General features: G+C 33.8%; 2 protein-coding genes across 6 annotated transcripts; both read left to right on the top strand.

Annotated features, from left to right (window-relative positions):
• Positions 1-699: 699 nt before the first annotated feature.
• Positions 700-3,720, top strand: LOC105160564 (cysteine and histidine-rich domain-containing protein RAR1). 3 transcript variants are annotated; one of them, XM_020693129.2, is made up of 5 exons: positions 700-865; positions 2,163-2,245; positions 2,684-2,838; positions 3,142-3,371; positions 3,480-3,720. In XM_020693129.2, the coding sequence occupies exons 1-5, from the start codon at positions 839-841 to the stop codon at positions 3,573-3,575; spliced, it is 591 nt and encodes a 196-aa protein (XP_020548788.1). In that variant the 5' UTR covers positions 700-838; the 3' UTR covers positions 3,576-3,720. The 3 variants fall into 3 exon arrangements, with proteins under 3 accessions (XP_020548788.1, XP_088735443.1, XP_011076301.2); XM_088879317.1 differs by having other exon boundaries at positions 857-2,070; positions 2,695-2,838; XM_011077999.3 differs by having other exon boundaries at positions 857-2,070.
• Positions 3,721-11,589: 7,869 nt separating this feature from the next.
• On the top strand, positions 11,590-18,636 carry LOC105160562 (uncharacterized). 3 transcript variants are annotated; one of them, XM_011077996.3, is made up of 27 exons: positions 11,598-12,197; positions 13,154-13,292; positions 13,379-13,450; positions 13,539-13,610; positions 13,713-13,784; positions 13,869-13,940; positions 14,107-14,178; positions 14,290-14,361; positions 14,447-14,518; positions 14,594-14,662; positions 14,847-14,918; positions 15,032-15,103; positions 15,192-15,263; positions 15,335-15,406; positions 15,489-15,560; positions 15,634-15,705; positions 15,788-15,859; positions 15,938-16,009; positions 16,090-16,161; positions 16,258-16,329; positions 16,425-16,496; positions 16,574-16,645; positions 16,736-16,809; positions 16,942-17,076; positions 17,158-17,496; positions 17,589-17,959; positions 18,040-18,636. In XM_011077996.3, exons 1-27 carry the CDS (start codon positions 12,077-12,079, stop codon positions 18,403-18,405), a joined length of 2,982 nt encoding a protein of 993 aa, XP_011076298.1. In that variant the 5' UTR covers positions 11,598-12,076; the 3' UTR covers positions 18,406-18,636. The 3 variants fall into 3 exon arrangements, with proteins under 3 accessions (XP_020548780.1, XP_011076298.1, XP_011076300.1); XM_011077998.3 differs by lacking the exon at positions 11,598-12,197 and adding an exon at positions 12,526-12,651; XM_020693121.2 differs by having other exon boundaries at positions 11,590-12,197; positions 16,942-17,496.
• The last annotated feature ends 217 nt before the right edge of the window (positions 18,637-18,853 follow it).

Below are 18,853 nucleotides of genomic sequence, written 5' to 3'. Positions count from 1 at the left end.
GAGATACAAAATTGTCAACTTTGTTCTTACTGTTTTTTCAAAATAAAAAAATTATAAAAAATCGAACGGAGTGTATGAAGAAATTTAAAAAATTATATAAAAAAAAAGTTATCTACTTAATTCATAAAAAATAAAATTAGAGTTCTTAGTCCATAAGAACATAGTCATATTTTATAAAATAGTAAAACTTTAATTTAGGGTGGTGGAGGGAAATTTCTAGTGTGATGATTACTAATTTGAAGTATTTTCGCCTTCGTTTTATTTTAAATAAGCAATTATTTATCAAGCACGTTCAAATAAATTTATTATAGTATTTGTATTTAATTTTGTTTCATGTTCATGATAATTAATTTTTTTCATTCAAATTGATGAAATAATATTGAAATTTTAAAATTGTATTAAATTAATTGTTTACCATTTTATAACTCATTAACCATAAGTTTCTGTCTTTATGTTTTATTTTTTTGATAACAAGATAATGTACATGGGCTAAACAGTACCAAGATTGGGGCTGGCTAAGCCCAAATGAGCAACTTTCCAGAACGAATAAACTTCCAATAACACTGAACTCACGCAGAGTCTTGCAGAAAAGAGAGGGAGAGAGAATGGAGAATGTTCGATGCCAGAGGATCGGATGTGACGCTATGTTTTCCGAAGACGATAATCCCGATGGTGGTTGTACTTACCATGATGCTGTATGTACATCTCTCTCTCTCTCTCTCTCTCGGTCGCTCGTTTGGTTGGTTGAAGAGAGCGTACTTGTTAGCTGTAAAGGTTTCAGGGCAGTTACTTTCAACTGTGGAATTGTCGTGCTGTGCGAAATCTTTGTTTTTGGTGAATGGTTTCTTATTTGTTTATAAAGGTGGTGGAGTTTCTTGCTTCAATCATTCTTGCTTTCTTTACTTGAAAAAAAAAAAAGAAATGATTATGTTATGTGATTAATGAATCATTACTGATTGTGTTATGCGATTCTTTAGCCTCTTTTATATCTCTGAATAGAGTTGTTCGTTATGATCCATTAGAACAATTTTGTTTCGTGGGGGAGTTTTGTAATTTATTCGTCTCCAGATGGTGGCGCCACTTGTTTGAGCTCACTAGAATCGTGGAACTATGCTCCAGAGCAGCTATTTACAGTTAAGAAATGCATGGAGGAGAACGGGAATACATGAAGAAATTGGTCCATGGGGATTGGAGATGGACCTAGTGCTGGGAGTTAGGCAATGAAATATTCGTTTTTATGCTGCCCGAATCCCTTCCGTTAAATGTTCTTTTATGTTACATTTGGGCTGAAGGATTTAAACAAATTATTTCAAATGACTCCATATTAGCGGAATTTGAAATCCATCCATATTCAACAAAATATAGTTCAAAACTAGAGTTGAAGGAATTCAAATCCTTTGAATTTAAAATGATCCAAATCTGTCAATCCAAATGCACCCTACCGATATATTTACCTGCAATAAATCCTATCTCCCATCCCCATAATGTGATCATCATTTGGAATTCTTTTTCGACCCAGTCATCCCGTTTCCTGTTATGCTCTCCTGTTCCCTGTTTTCTTGGTGTGTTTTGATAATATGATTTTACTTTATATTGAGTGCCAAGCGTACACCTTGAGTTTCACCCCAATATCTATTTGTGTACTTTATATATGACCAGTCCTCTTTTTATTGTACATGTTATTTTCTCTCAAGGTGTGGGGTGTTAACGGGGTGGGGGGTGGGTTGTTGGTTAGATGGGTGGAGGTTCTTCTTCTGTTCTTCACAACGAATAGTTTAGCATATTATTTTGGAATTTTATTATTTTCTGTTTGAAGCATAGATTTGTAATTTGGAATCTTATGATTGTCTGGTTGAACTTCAACTGATAGCACAACAAGGATCACTTGGTCTGATGTTCATTTGATTATAACTGTGTTAGCATGGTCCATGCATCAACCTTTCATTGAGCTGTGTTTTTATGCCATTTGTTTGTTATTTTCCACCACCTTAATATTCACTGATTGATTTTATCTTCTGATGCTTGGCTTACATCACCTGGTGGTTGCTGCGACGCCCCTTTCGTCAGGGTGTAAGTTGCATTTTCTTTTCTGTTTTTGTCTCAATTGATCACACAAATGAACCTTAGATTCCTAAAGTTAATAAAAGTTTTGCTTTGTCCAGCCAATATTTCATGATGGGATGAAAGAATGGAGTTGTTGCAAGAAAAGGAGTCATGATTTCAATTTATTTTTGGAGATTCCTGGGTATGTGTCCTTTCTTTTCTTTTTTCCAGCTTATGTATTCTGTCAACGGCACGGCTAGAATCTTTGGGAGGGTTTAACTTTTGCAGTACATGACCATGAGCAAGGGTTTTGCTGACCTTGGTCTTTAAAGATGTTGTTGTATATAGCTGCTGTTATGTTCTAATTCAAATTAAGTCTGAGGCTGATACTATCAACTGCGACATTACATCACATATCTGTATCTGCAAATTACCAGCATGAATTTCTAACAGGACAGTGTTTAATTCCCTTTAATATGTAGAGTTTCCTCCATCAATTACAGTATTAGGCTAATTGAATATTTGTTTGAGTTTTGAGTTTTATGTTTGATCTCCTTTGCATGAATGGACTGTGAAAGCACTTTCGTTTGTCATTATATATTTTTTGTCGATTAAAGCTGATTGCTATTGATATCTGAAGTTGCAAGACAGGGAAGCACACAACTGAAAAACCAGTGCTCGCCAAGGCAGCTGCAGCTCCAAAGAAGCCAGTTTCTGCTCCAAATCCCACAACCAATTCATCTTCAAAGGAGACTTGTCCCAGGTGCCGCCAAGGATTTTTCTGCTCCGACCATGGTATGTCTCTTGTCTGCAGTCTGACTTTCTGACTACTTGTAGAAGAATTGTATGGTGCTAGTATCGAGCATGATAGGCAATCTTTGCTTAAGGAAAGGACTCTAAAATACTTATATAGTTTTGAGCTATTAGCTATTAATACATCGAAAATAGAATTCTTTGGTGTTTGATCCTAAATCTTTACCAAACTACAGACAATGTTAGGACTTGATTTTATTTTTTAAGCTTTTCCGGTTTCATTTTCCCACCAAAACCTGGACCCAGTGTAGAATTATCCTTTTTCACCCCTTTTGTCCTCTCCAGGTTCACATGCGAGAGAATCAAATCCGAAACCTGCGGTGGATGCATCTAGCAAAAGCAATGCAGATACGCAAGAAGCCCGTCCATCTCAAACAAAGAAGATAGTTGATATAAACGAACCTCAAATCTGTAAAAATAAGGGATGCGGTAAAACTTTTAAAGAGAAGGATAATCATGAGACTGCATGCAGTTACCACCCTGGACCGCCTGTTTTCCATGACAGGATGAGAGGGGTAAGATATCCATCCTCCCAAATCACCCCTACCCCTGGAAAAACACGAAATGAATCAAGCTTTCCCCATAATCTTCTTGTGATTTCTCCATGATTGTAAACATTGCAGTGGAAATGCTGCGACATTCATGTTAAAGAATTTGATGAATTCATGAGCATACCACCGTGCACAAAGGGATGGCACAACGCTGATCCGGTCTCGTGATACAATCGTAGAACTTCCAAGGTTTCTTTTCTTTCTCCGATTAAAATCCCTTGTAATATGAATCATTTTGCTGCTGTTCATGATCATGTATCCTTTCCTATCAATATCTTCACCTTGAACTAGTGACGATCAGTCTTCAGCATCATTTAACCTCCCTGTTCATATTTTCTAGTGATAACTCATTTACAGTAGTGCAAGACCAGAAATAAACTTCTCGTGGCTAATGCTAGCAGCAAGCCATCACCACTATATGCACCTTTGGTAAAATTTGCAAGTAAAGGGAGTTTCTGTTGGAGACAGATTGTCAGTGTGGGCTTCGAAATATTTCATAATATATGGTCTGAACTTAGCTGACTAAATAATTAAAATACATTAAAGTATACATACACATATACATACATGATGCACGTAGTAAGATTTGATAGTTATCACGGGTCCTATGATGGGTATCATCAATCCCCTTCTTTAATTTCTTATCAACACAAAGTCCAGTAGACCCCACTGTATTTTTCTACTCTATTTTCCTCTGTATATGATGATGGATGGTGCATGCATATCTTCGTGCAATATTTCCCATTTTGCCTCTCTATTTTGTTGAAACTAGGGATGGGCTTTTATTCCTAACCATAGAAATCTCATGTCATTGTGCAATCATACACTAGTATTTATGGGATCTTGTGCACAGATATTATATATGATAATGTTATTATTATGTTATGATATCATCATAATTACATCCCAATAGTTTATAAATCGATTTTGAATCCTTCTATTTTATATTGGTATCGTGTTAATATTAATGTATGCATTCAATTATAAAGAAATTGAACTAGAAAGGAAAGAGAAAATTTAAAGCTAAATTTATAGTGCATTTAGGTGAGTTTATAGTCTGTGTAAAATATTTTACAAGTTCATAAAATGTGTGAAAGTATTTTGTAAAAAGATTTTAGGAGACGAACTATTACACCTGAATTTCAAAATATAAAAAGTTAATTGGAAACTATTTGAAGAAATAAAATAATTTTTTAGAGAATTGTGATTTATATGTATATAACTTTATTTACCTATATATTCTGAATTAATATCATTTCTTTAGATGGCTTGACCTGTAAATTTTTGAAATATCCTTTTTTCAGAAAACATTATTTTATCTAGAGACTAAGATAACACTATTTACTTTTAAGGGATGATTATCTTTATACTTTATGATTTATGGCTTATTTATAAAATTATTCTTGTCAGCACAAAATTAGGGATTGTTTGTGTAGTGTTGTTGATATTTTCTGAGAGTATGTGTATATTTTGTTATAATTTTGTACAAATGATGTTAATATTTTTATTAAGTTTTAGTGTTTAATTTTTACAAAATAAGATGATATGTGTAATAAATTATTTATGATTTTTTAATATTATAAAAATTCAGCATGTCCATATATGAATCGTAAACCATTAAATTAATAATAATAATAATAATATATTTGAGATGAATGCGAATTAGAAATGTAGAGCGAGAGTGAGAGAGATACGATCCATTTTGAAAGTTGAGCTGAGAGAGAGAGAGAGGCAGGCGGCGACAAATGATGGGGAAAAACGCCAAACCAAGAATCTCACTCAATCATTGCCACATCCCAACAAACACCGCCAATCAACAAACTCTATCACCACATCATTTCCCTTTTCTTTATAACTATAGTCCACTCTTTTCATATTTATCAGAATTATAAATATTTTATTATTATTTAAAAAATTTATATATATATATGTTTCTGATAATAAATATTCAGTTACAATGTGCTATTACAATAAAATATATATTAGGTATTATAAATTTATGGGGATATTTATAATTTTTTTAAACAATTAAAAGATATTTGTAGTTACAACAAACTTTAGATAAATTTATTTTACAAAAAAGGTTAAAGTTTGTATTTTTTTAAAAACAATTTAATAATTGTACTTTATTAGTAAATTCAATAGTTGGTGAAGAATTGTTTGTAACTTTTAGTAAAAAAAAAAAACTTATTTTGAGTAATTTAAGAATAAAAATGATAAATTAAAATTCATTCTTTAATAAAAAAAATTGATAAGTATTCATGTTAAAATTATTAGAGACACCTCCTAAACTGATCTCACTACATGTATTTATATAATTTTTATGTAAGAATTTAATTTGAAAATGAATTTGTTTAACCTTTTTTCAGTGAGAAGATCAATCACACAAATATGAATTTCTTATAAATAAAAGGATCATATTGTGCTAAACATGATAAATAGACTATCATTAATTCATAATACAATCGAATTAAATATCAACTCAAAGCTTTCCCCATAACTTGAGATTAATGAAACAGACCCCCCAACGTTGTTGAAAATTACAAATAGACCCCACAAAGTGAAAGCGACACAACAACCAACACTAATCTTTTTCAAACACCTCAAAAGAGAAAGAAATGGCGTTGAATGCCTGTCACCGCCAGTGTGTGAAAATTGGTTGGGGTTGAGGGGGCCCACCGGAGGCTCAGCCTGACGGCGGCCCACCGGCGGATGCGCCGCTGCGCCCTGTGCCTCTCCCCACCCCCCCCTGTTTAAAGGCTGAACGCTGCGCCTGCTCCGTCGTACTGCCTATTCGCTTTATTCAGTGGGTGTAGGGTCTTCGTAGACCATGGCCTACCCTCTCCGAGTCTTCCACGTGTCGGCCACGCTTTATTTCTCTCAGTTGAATGTCTTTATTTGGCTGCAGAATATTTCTCCCCCACATGAGTTTCATTCATGACCCTCCAAAAACCTTTCACCATTTTTTCACTCCCTCAAATTGTATTATTATTATTTTTTTTAATTAAATTTTCTTATATATCTTCAGAAGTCAATACTATAAATTAAAAAATATATGTTTACTCTTATACAGATATTTTAGTTTGTAAATATTTTTTTGACCTACATTAAGTTAATAATAAGTTAATCGATGATAAAAATAATTTTTTTATTCAATTATTTTGTTAATATCAACAAATTCGATAATTTTAACTAATACTTAGACCTATTTGTTAGACAAGACAAAACTTCCTGATTATAAAATGTAAGTTTTCAAATTATATGGGATTTATGTATAATTACACTAAATATCAAAGAACGACGGAATAATTATCCCTTAATTATAATTTAATTTATTTAGGTGTGGCAAAGTCCAATTCATGCCAAGATTTTGAAAAAATATTCGGCCCTCCCATAACATATAGCTAAAAATCATTGCGTAGTATTTGGATTCATTTTCTAAGTGTTGTGTTTTTGTGGAGATAGAAAGAAAAAAACAAAGATAAATAAGTATGTGTTAGAGATAGTATGTATGTTTGGATTTATTTTTTAAAATAATTTAAGTATTGTGTGCTTAATATTGTGTTTTTTCAGACAAAAATTATTGTTCACTGTCAAATCATGTCTTTTTTATATATATATTTATGTATTTGTGTGTGTATATATATGTATGTATTTATGACAAACAATAGGTATATTTTGATTTACCCCGAAGATAACTTGAAAATAAAAAAACATAGTATTGGTTTTTCAATTTAGCGTTTGCCTCAAGATGTTAATAATAAAATAATTACAATAGATTTATATAAAATGAGATAAACAATTTCAAACTTGTTCATGCAATGTTGCAAATTTATAAATAGCTTGAATTCAACCCAACATATCGTTATTCAAATTTATTTGAATTATTGTCAAATTTAGAAATTCGTGTTCAAACTTTATTTAATTATCAATCAAGTTGAGCTAAAACAAGCTTCAATTCGAACAGAACATTTTTTATATTAACTGAGTCGAGTTGGATTCAAACTTGCAACCTTATTGAATTAAAATTTTGTTTAAAATAATGACTTAAAGATATACCCAAAAAGGTGTGTATGTATAATTAAATCAATAATTAATAATCGACCTGTCAAAAATAAAGAATGGCCAACTAACTTTTAGGAGAAACACATGAAAAACAAACATATATAATTAAATCAGTGTCTGCTGGGACTTAAATGTTGAACCTCATAATTTAATTTTTATAAATTTCACATTCTTATTATATTAAACAATTCATTAACTTATTTTTAAAATAAATTTTAATATCTTATAAACTCTAAAATTATCTTAGAATACGTAAAAATTTATAAGATGTTTTAAATAAGTCTAGTCAGACGCCCTCTTATAATAACTTTATTTGGTTGTTAACTTTATTATGGCCATAACAAACTTATATATCGATTTAGTTAAAAACAAAAAGGTAAATTACAACGGATACATCATTATTGTTTGAAAAATTAAACATACCCTGAAATTAATAGTCGTCAAATAAATACCACTTTACAATAAGTTGTCATGAGGGGGAACTTGTTAGAATTTCGTTAATTATAAGAAAGTATTTATAATTTTTAAAAATATTTATAATTATAACAAATTTTAGGGAAGTAGAGTATAGTTTAAAATATATATATATATATATATATAAATATTAGTAAGTGATTTGAAGAACTTTATTTGACTAGGTTGTAGGTGCTATATTAGGAACAATAATTGGATTTGGTGTGTTTCTTTCTTTGTTTGTTGATTATTATAATAAAAAAGAAATAATTTTGATCCACATAATTTATGAAATTAGTTTTTTGTAATAAGATAGTGAAAAGGGAAATGAATAATGTCTCTTTAAATTCCTCATTTATTGATATAGACTTATCATGTGACATTGTGGGCTTCTGCCCTTCTACTTCCCCAATTTAAATATACCACGCAAAACCATACTTTAATTACACATTCATTCAAAACTAACCAATCAAATCCCTCTTTCCTTTTGTTTTCAACTATATAACCAAACAATAATCTTCAATCCTTTTAATTTATATGTATTTAAAAAAACTCTCACTACATATATATTTAAAGAAACATTTCACAAAGAAAATAGTAAATTAAGCAACAACCAAAATCAAAAATATTTTTAATTTTACTAGCGAGCTGCAAAAGTCATACAAAGTTAATTTTAAATAATTCAAAAATAAAAATTATAATAAATTGATAAATACTTGTATTAAACTGTTGTCAAAAATTACTACAGTAAAAAATCTCCACTTTCTGGGGGAAAGAGAAAATCGTTGCTTAGAAATCTTCAAAACATAATAAATATTTTGCCCCCCACAAATTACAAAATATCCTCTGACCCCATAAATTTCCCCTTTCTCAACAAAACAAATTCCTCAAAATTGCACCCCCCCTATTATGATACCATACATATTTGTGAAAAACACTCTGCACATAAAATTTTCCTTGGAAGCCAAGAAAAATGGATTTTACTGTTTCCCATATTCAGGTAAATATCAAAGAATTACCCAAAAGCGTGTTAATAAAAATGGAAATAGATTCTTTTAACCTGCCCTTTTTGTTTTAATCATGCTTTCTTCTTTAGTACTGCCATCTTTTTAACCCAGACTAAAAGTCACCTTGGCCTCCAAACTAAGAATGTTCTCATCCATCACTCCACTTCAAAAATAAATTAAATTGCTCCTATTTCATTGAAATCCATTCATATAATTTCTTTAAATTTAAATAATTTTTTTGGGTTCGATAAGCCCTCGAACTCTATCTATTAGTATTAAAATCATGTTTCATCCACTTAAAGTTCGATAAAATTAGTAATAAATGCAAAATTTCAAACTTTATCATACTTCAGATAAATATGAATAATAATGTGTTGGGCTCGACTTGAACAATTTACTGTCATGAATTCCTCCCATTTAACTGCTATTTTTGTTCTCCCACAAGAGAGTGGAAATAGCATTTCATCCCGACCTTGTATGTACACCATGTTCCCAGAAAATCAAGAAAATGGATTTTATCTTTCCCATTTTTAGGTTAAAATTAAAGAGTTAAACAAATTACTATTGTTTCAATGGTAAAAAGATGAGGGCAATCGTAACGACAATTTGATTAAAATCTATTACGCTATGTTTTCACTTTCGTGTTCAATTATGAATATATCAAACACCAAAATGATCGGTCAAGCACTGTTTTCATCGATATATGTAAACATCATAAAAAACGAGTACAATTTATAAAAATCGATAACACTCTATTTATAATAAGTACACGCAATAAATCAACAACAATCCGCATCCCAAAATTACCAATTTAGCCCTCTACAATGAAAAGAGACCCCATCAAGGGAATTAGATTAAAGGGCATTTTGGGTTCTTTAACCAGCTTTTAGTCTAACCATGGTTTCTTGTTTAATAGTATGGGTGGGTATGACATTTTTAACCCTGCAGGAGGGTAAAAGTGAGGTTTTGGGCTCCAAGCTCAGAATGTTCTCCCATTTGACTACAGTTGTCGTCGTAGAAGAGAGTGGAAATAGCAATTTTTACCCTTATGTTGTATAACCTGCCAACAGCTCAGCTCCTTTTATCGGTCGTATGCATCAGAGACATTGCATGCTCCGGTTGCCATCCCCACACGCGGATCAAGTACTTGTAAGCCACGCTCCAGTTTTTAAATATTTACATGCATGCATAATTGTAATTATTATACTAAATTAATGTGTTATTTAATTATGAATTCTCGAAAGGTATTTCTTTTAATCTCTAAGTCTTAAAGTTTGCTTCTACTATATAATATAATAAACCCACAACTTAACCTAAACTCGAATATTATATTACAAATTAATAATATATATAATATTATACTATAAATTAATATTTATTTTGAAAAAAATGCACTTTACCCTTTTATGTTAAGAAAAATGAACAATTTACTTTCTGTAAAAAATAAATAATTTGCCGTCATATGTTTAAAACATAGTTATATATTAGTTATATAAAATGAATATATATATATATTTCCTTTTTTTTTATTGGAATTATCGCCGTTGCTATCTTGTCGCTACCATATACATCCTCCTGTGCCTCAGTTGCCCCCGCCGCGCTCCACTTGCATCTCTGCCGTAGCCCCCTCCCCCTTCCTCTCTTCCTCCTTCCTTCTCCTCCGTCATCACCCCTTTCCTTCGCCCCTTCCCGTTTCAGATCCCCCATCCGTTCCCTCTTTAAATTTTATTAATTTAACTTTAAACCATTGATTTGAATAGATAAAATTTACATCATGGATTTCTTAAATTTGACCGTCAATTGATCAAGATCAAATGATTATCAAATAAATATATAAAAATATTATTTTAAAATTAAAATTAAATAATAATAAAAAAGCGTATGTAATTCACAAAAATTGTTAGGGGGATAAATTGCTCTATTTATAATAATAAAGGAAAAACATTATTATTTATTTTTGATATGGGATAAATTGTTTATTTCCATTAATTAAGGAGTATATTGCATTTAACCCATTTTATTTTATATGTAGACGGTACAAATTCATCTTAAATATTCAAACAATATGAATTTTCTTCATATAACTTGTCTATTTGAAATGTAATATAAAATGTAACACTTGTAATAAAAACTTTAAATTATATTCATTGTGTTATGAAGATGCTAAATTTTGGTTCAAATGGGATTTATCGAATCTGACTCGTTATATAAAATTGTTGTGATTGATGCGGAACAAGTTAATTAAATTTATGTCTAACTCAAGTGTATTTATGTTTTGAAATGAGTTTAAATTATATAAGCTTAATTTAATTTTTATTAAAATATTTATAATTTTTATTAAAAATATATTTATAATTTTATAAAAATATAATGTATTTATATAATTAGATCAAATCTATAAGAAACCTAATAAACTATACTTGATTGTGACGTGGAGTTAAATAAATAAAGACCAGAAAGGAAAAACGAAAAAATAAAATATGGGGGTGGGGGGGGTGGGGTGGGGGCGTGTTTGGTTGGGAAGGAAGTGATTATAATAAGCTGTCAAAGAATGCAACTACTTCGGGAAACGGCAGTACGGATGACGGCCGCTGCTAACACTACGCCTACCCATAGCCTTTTACTACTTCCCACAGTCACTGTTTAACGTCGCTTCACCGCCGTTTATATCTATCTTCTTCTCTCTCTCTCTCTCTATATATATACAGACACGTATACATACACTCTCCATCTTCTCTCTCTTCATAACGCAACGTCGCAAATGGAGTAGGCTTTGTGTACAGAGTACAGTGTGCGCAGTGCTGTTGGCAACATTTAACGCACTACCCTTTTCTCTTTCATGCTCTCTTTCGCTCTCTCTCTGCATTCATACTCACTCTCTTCCCTTATTGCTACTGCTGCTGCTCTGCCTTACAGTTCACGCCAAACGCCTGCTTCTCTGTAACTATTCTGCTCTCTCTCTCTCTCTCTCTCTCTCCCTCTCGCTCTCTATACAACACACATTCCTACAAACTATCACGCTTGCTAGGCTATGTATGAGGAGAGACAAGGATAAGATGTTGTCGAGTGACTGAGCTCCTCCAAGACTTCTTTTTTGTTGTACTTCTTTTCCTGCTTCTGTCGTCTGTATATGCGCATCTCTGAATGACGGTGGTGGAGGAACAATTGTTTGTGGAGGGGAAGACGAATATGAAAATGGGGTTGCTCTATTTTGTGCTGGTGTTTTTCCTTCTATTCCCTCTCGCTTCACCTCTCAGTGATGAAGGTATCTATCTCTCTCTTTTTCGTGAATGTTGTTTTCCTGTTCTGTTTGTTTATGCTGCTGTTTTCTACGTTCATCTTTTTCTACGTTCGCTTTTTTGGTGGGTAGCGAGTTATTCGTTGTATCATTGACCCTTGAGATTCTCCTTGGGAAGAATGTAACTTTAGGCCTTTTGCTATTTTCACTCTCTGTTTCGTGAAATTATTTGCCCGTTTTGGAATGTTCTGATTCTTGGCTTTAAAGCCTAAAAGGGTTACTTTCTATTTTCTTCTGGGTAGTGAATGATGAAGCCAGTTTGTAGTTTTCTTAATTTTCTTTTTCTTTTCTGGATGATTTCCTCCTTCCAGTTTTCTTTTGCTTGGTTTCTGAGGAAATTGAATAACATTAAACGGTTTTTCTAAATCTACCATTACTCGAACTTCAATCTCCAGCCAGCCAAATCTTTTGAAAATGTGAGGTATGTAGAATGCGTCCGCGTTACATATTTTATCTGTGTGTTCTGTTCATATGCTTTTTCTACTGCCCCGAGAATTCAATACATATTTCATCTTCACTTTGTTGCTAGACTTCTTCTCCTTTCTACTTCTGGTAAGAATTAATGCCTTTTCGATTGTGTGTCGGTTGGAGCTGGTTTTTTTCTAATTATTTATATTTTTAATGACACTATGTATTTATCTCAGAATGGATTTCTCGTAATTTTCAACAGACTGACAGTTAAAGGCACTTTGCGCATTATTTTAAAGAAAAATATAATATTTTAGTTATGGAAGTTCTTCAAGAAAGGGATTGGTAGTTTCTTATTCATTTGTTTATGTTTCTTTACGAGCAATCTCATTTCTTCGCTTGTATAATTTGTTTTTCCTTCTGAAGTATGTTTGTCTGGCCATTACCGAACTCCTGATGTTACTGCACTTCTCTTGCATTTTGTGCTAATATAATTATGTTAATGGTGGTAACAGGAAAAGCATTGATGTCCATCAAAGCTTCATTTAGCAACGTAGCTAATGTGCTGCTGGACTGGGATGAAGTTCACAATGATGACTTCTGTTCATGGCGGGGTGTATCTTGTGGCAATATCAGCACGTCCGTTGTTGCTCTGTATGTTCTTCTCTTTCTTTATTCTTCTATCTCCAATGTATGTACTAGACTGAAATTTAAACTGGGATGTGGCCTGTTGGGTGAAGGAATCTGTCAAATCTGAACTTGTGTGGAGAAATATCCGCAGCTATTGGAGATCTGAAAAGTCTTCAGTCTCTGTAAGCACCCATAGTGAAGCCCTTATCTTTAAGCCATTCATCCGTCTTTTATTTGTCAAATTGAATTATCTTGAGTTTTATTTGGCAGGGACCTTCAGGGAAACAAATTAACTGGTCAAATCCCAGATGAGATTGGGAATTGTATCTCACTTTTACTACTGTAAGTTAGAATGCCTTTCTTGATGCAAGTTAATGTTAAGATATTTTCGAAGCTTGTGCACTTGGTAAAATCCTAATGAAGTTAATGTTTGTTATATTTCAGTGATTTGTCTAATAACCTGCTTGAAGGAGACATACCCTTCTCAATCTCTAAGCTTAAGCAGCTTGAGCTTTTGTAAGTCATTTGTTGTATGATATTTATATCCCTTGTGATTTGTAAGCATTTAAAGGTTGTTGTGCTAATAATGGTCCGTCTCAGGAACTTGAAGAACAACCAGCTAACTGGTCCAATTCCTTCAACACTAACGCAAATTCCTAACCTGAAGACGCTGTAAGTTAGCTTCTGCATTTCCCATCTGCTTTAAGATCTACCTTTCCAGTCGGTGGAATGAATAACTTCAAGACATTTTTCTATGAAGTACTTTTGGAACTGCATCCAACTTATGTTTGGTTCGCCTTTTACTAATGCCCGTTTTGTTTGTTGTGCATGGCTCAAGCGATCTTGCTCGAAACCAGCTTATAGGAGAGATACCGAGACTGATATACTGGAATGAAGTACTACAGTATCTGTAAGTAAAGAATAGCATCCATTAATTTTCAATCATAATGTCGGAACTTCGTTCTTGATTGATATGTATGTCCATTTACAATGTTTGGCCACCGGCGTTGTTTTGGTGCAGCGGTTTGCGAGGAAACTTGTTAACAGGAACATTGTCCCCTGATATGTGTCAACTGACTGGCCTTTGGTATTTGTAAGTGGCCCTGCATGGTTCTTATTTATAGTATAATTATTTTATACCTACATGATTTTGCAAGCTTTACTCTCGGTCCCTGCAGTGATGTTAGGGGCAATAACCTGACTGGAACTATACCAGACAACATTGGTAATTGCACAAGCTTTGAGATACTGTAAGTTCATTACATTCACTATTATTTTGATTCTTCGATGTTCCTTTCTAAAGCTTTGAAGCCTTTTGTTGACAGGGATATATCTTACAATCAAATCACCGGAGAGATACCATACAATATTGGGTTTCTGCAAGTAGCTACTCTGTAAGTTAATTACTATCTAATCAACTTTGGAATGTTTGTAGCGAAAAAACTCTCACAACGTCTAATTTTTGGTTTCATCACAACAGAACATCACTTATTTACTTGAAGCGAAATATTTCAGCCTGATACTATTCGTGTCTTGAGGGCAGGATTGATGTTTCATAAATTGTTTGCTTCTGAGCAGGTCTTTGCAAGGGAATATGTTAACTGGAAAGATTCCTGAGGTGATAGGTTTAATGCAAGCCCTTGCAGTCCTGTAAGTATTCAAGTTCATGTCACATCTTGTTTTAATATGATGATATCAGCAACTCTGATAACTTTGCAAATAGTTTTTCCTGACAAGATGGGAACTATCTGATTTTGTTACAGGGATTTGAGTGAAAATGAATTAGTTGGACCAATTCCACCAATACTTGGCAACCTCTCTTACACCGGAAAACTGTTAGTTTGGCACTTCTCAAAATTTAGAATTCTTGAGGCATTTCTCTCTCCTTTTACTGTTCCTAAGAGTGCCTATATGTTATTTCAGGTACCTTCATGGAAACAAACTTACTGGTCCTATTCCGCCTGAGCTGGGAAATATGACAAAGCTTAGCTATTTGTGAGATCAAAATCTGTTACTATTAGATTCGCTATCTTTGTACTTTGTTGCTAATTTAGTTCATTTTGAAGGCAATTAAATGGCAACCAACTCACTGGAGCTATACCAGCTGAACTTGGTAAATTGGAACAACTTTTTGAATTGTGAGTCACTATTTAATTGAAGTAACTTCATTCTTTCCTCCTGCTCATTTATATGATGAATGACGGTCATTGCCTTCGACAGAAATCTTTCTAGCAACAATCTAGAAGGGCCCATTCCTGAGAACATCAGCTCCTGCACGGCATTGAATCAGTTGTAAGATTTGTAATTTATTTTTCATATATAGTCACTTTATCTTATGCATGACATGTTTACTCTTTCTTCTCAGAAATGTTCATGGTAACCGTTTGAATGGATCCATTCCCTCTGGTTTAAAACATCTGGAGAGCCTCACATATCTGTATGTTTCACTCTCCATTACTGTTTACTGTCTGTAAGCTTGTCCCGGATATATGTGATGAAATTTTGTTTGTCATCCACAGGAATCTTTCCTCCAACCAGTTTAGAGGCAGCATACCACTTGAGCTGGGTCACATTATCAATATAGATACATTGTGAGTTTCAATAATAAGCTTTGTTGCTTTTAGGGACTTTTTGATGTTCTCTGTATGACTGATAGTTCTTTTCCATAGGGATCTTTCGAGTAACAATTTCTCAGGATCTGTTCCTGCCTCCGTTGGTGACCTGGAGCATCTTCTTACTCTGTGAGACTTGTATATTTGTAAAGTACTCCATCTGAAGTTCTGTGGTGCCCAATATATCTGAAGTATACTCCATTTTTTAGGAACGTGAGTTACAATTATCTTGATGGACCCATTCCCGCTGAATTTGGCAATCTGAGAAGCATACAGATGATGTGAGCCTTTTCATGATAATTTATACTAATATTCTTATCCTGAAAGGTCTGTCTTTGAGCAAAGATCCTAATACTAATGATTCAAGAATTTTGTAGGGATATGTCTTTTAACAGTTTGTCTGGCGGCATCCCGGAGGAGTTGGGACAACTGCAGAATCTGGCCTCTCTGTATGTTAATCTTTGAGCCTTAACCTTTATTATCAACTGTTATCTGTTATGCATGGCTCTTATACATGTATAATTGTGTTTCTTTCATGTTGCAGCATATTGAATAACAATGATTTGAGTGGAAGAATTCCCGAGCAACTAAGTAACTGCTTAAGCCTTGATAAACTGTGAGTTTTACGATTTGGCAACATAATCATTTCCAGATGATGCTCTTGGTGTGCGCAACTGATTCATCTTCTTACAGGAACATTTCTTACAACAACTTCACTGGGTTGGTTCCTGTTGGAAGAAACTTCTCCCGGTTCTCGCCTGACAGGTAGGCAGAGGAAAATGTTACTATCGAACTCGCCACTTCAGTAATCTCTTTTATATGCATTTGCTGAATATCATCTTATTTTATTGTCAGCTTCATCGGGAATCCCTTGTTATGCGGTCACTGGTTGGGCTCAATATGCGATCCATACCCCCCGAAATCCAGAGGTACCGAATCCTCTACTGAGCTTTCATTTTGTTTTCCTTGACCTTTTTCATCTTCTATTTCTGATTTACCTATTTGCCATCTTTATCTTTTTGGCTTTGTTATGTTTCGTTGACCTTTAATCTTTTCTTCAGCTGTGTTTTCAAGGACAACAGTTGTTTGCATCACATTGGGATTCATTACATTGTTGTCGATGATAATAGTTGCTGTATACAAGTCCAACCAGCCGAAGCAATTCATAAAGGGCTCAAACAAGAACCTGATGCAAGGTCACAACCACATTGTTTTTATCCTTGTAATTGGTTTTCCATATTTTATTCAAGTTCTGACACATGTTTCCTTGTGGATAGGTTCATCAAAGTTGGTGGTACTTCACATGGATATGGCTATCCACACATACGAGGATATAATGAGACTCACTGAGAACTTGAGTGAGAAATACATAATAGGATGTGGTGCTTCCAGCACTGTTTACAAATGTGTGTTGAAAAATTCCCGACCAATTGCAATTAAGCGACTCTACACTCAGTATCCTCACGACTCTCGTGAGTTTGAGACTGAACTTGAGACAATAGGCAGTATAAGGCACAGAAATGTTGTCAGCTTGCATGGCTACTCGTTTTCTCCCATGGGGAATCTTCTCTTCTATGATTACATGGAGAATGGATCTCTTTGGGATCTTCTTCATGGTTAGCAATTTCTTAACAATTTTATTCTTGTCAGTATAATTTTGTGATTTTTCATAGTGACCTGTTATATTTCTAACTAATATCCACGGCAGGACCGTCGAAGAAGGTGAAACTGGATTGGGAAACGCGTCTGAAAGTAGCTGTTGGAGCTGCACAAGGCCTTTCATACCTTCACCATGATTGCAACCCAAAAATCATTCATAGAGATGTGAAATCTTCAAATATTCTACTTGACGAAAATTTCGAAGCTCATCTCTCTGATTTTGGAATTGCAAAATGTCTTCCTACAGCAAAAACTCATGCATCTACCTATGTTGTTGGGACAATAGGTTACATTGACCCTGAATACGCCACGACTTCTTGGCTAACTGAAAAGTCTGACGTTTATAGCTTTGGGATTGTGATTCTGGAGCTATTGACCGGAAAGAAGGCTGTGGATAATGACTTGAACTTGCTTCAACTGGTAATTATTTGTTTCTGTGATTATTAATCTCCAAGTATCGGAAGTTATGCAAAAACTTTTTGTTCATGTTGTATCTTCAGGTGCTGTCTAAAGCAGAGAATGACACTTTAATGGAGACTGTGGATCCTGAGGTGTCTGTAACATGCATGGACGTATCTCATGTAAGGAAAACATTCCAACTGGCATTACTATGCACAAAACGTAATCCTTCTGAGAGACCAACAATGCACGAGGTTTCTAGATTTCTGGGTTCATTGTTGCCCCCTCCTCCGAAGAAACCTTGCTCGACCCCTCCCAAAAACATCGATTATACCCAGTTTGTGATTGGCAAAGGACAGCAGCCCCATCTGCAGATCCCTCAGCAGCAACTCCAGCAGGACAACAATTCCTCTGATGCGCAGTGGTATGTAAGATTCGGAGAGGTCATTTCCAAGAACACTTTCTAGAAATTGTCTTCTGTTCGATCCCAATTTTGTCTCCTCTTTGGTGCTTCGTGGACTGTTATCATGTTGCTGTTGTAGCTGGAAAATGTCTAAAAATTGTGATTTTTAACTTAGGCAGGCTTCTTGCCAGATTACTGCGCAAGTGTCATGAAACAATGTTGCTACAGTTGCTGTTTTGTCAAACTATGCAGGCACTGTTCATTAATTAATGCAATCACATGAAATTTGCCTATCGATGTAGTTGCTATTGTCTTGTCTTGTAAATTTTCACTAGCATTATTGTCTTCTCTTATCAGAATATGATATCGAAAAAATGAAAGGGAGTCACTCAGAAAAAATAAAGAGAGATGAGCAATTCATTCACTAATTTTCTTTTTTGTTATCTTCTTCATCGTGGTGGGAAGATCTAATATCGTCAAGGGCAGTGCTTAAGTATACATGAAAGTGGTTG

Source organism: Sesamum indicum, linkage group LG4 (assembly GCF_026168435.1).
Source record: "Sesamum indicum cultivar Baizhima isolate 11 linkage group LG4, ASM2616843v1, whole genome shotgun sequence".
NCBI lineage: Eukaryota > Viridiplantae > Streptophyta > Magnoliopsida > Lamiales > Pedaliaceae > Sesamum > Sesamum indicum.
Note: the sequence above shows the minus strand (reverse complement) of the source record. Positions and strands in the feature narration are given on the sequence as shown.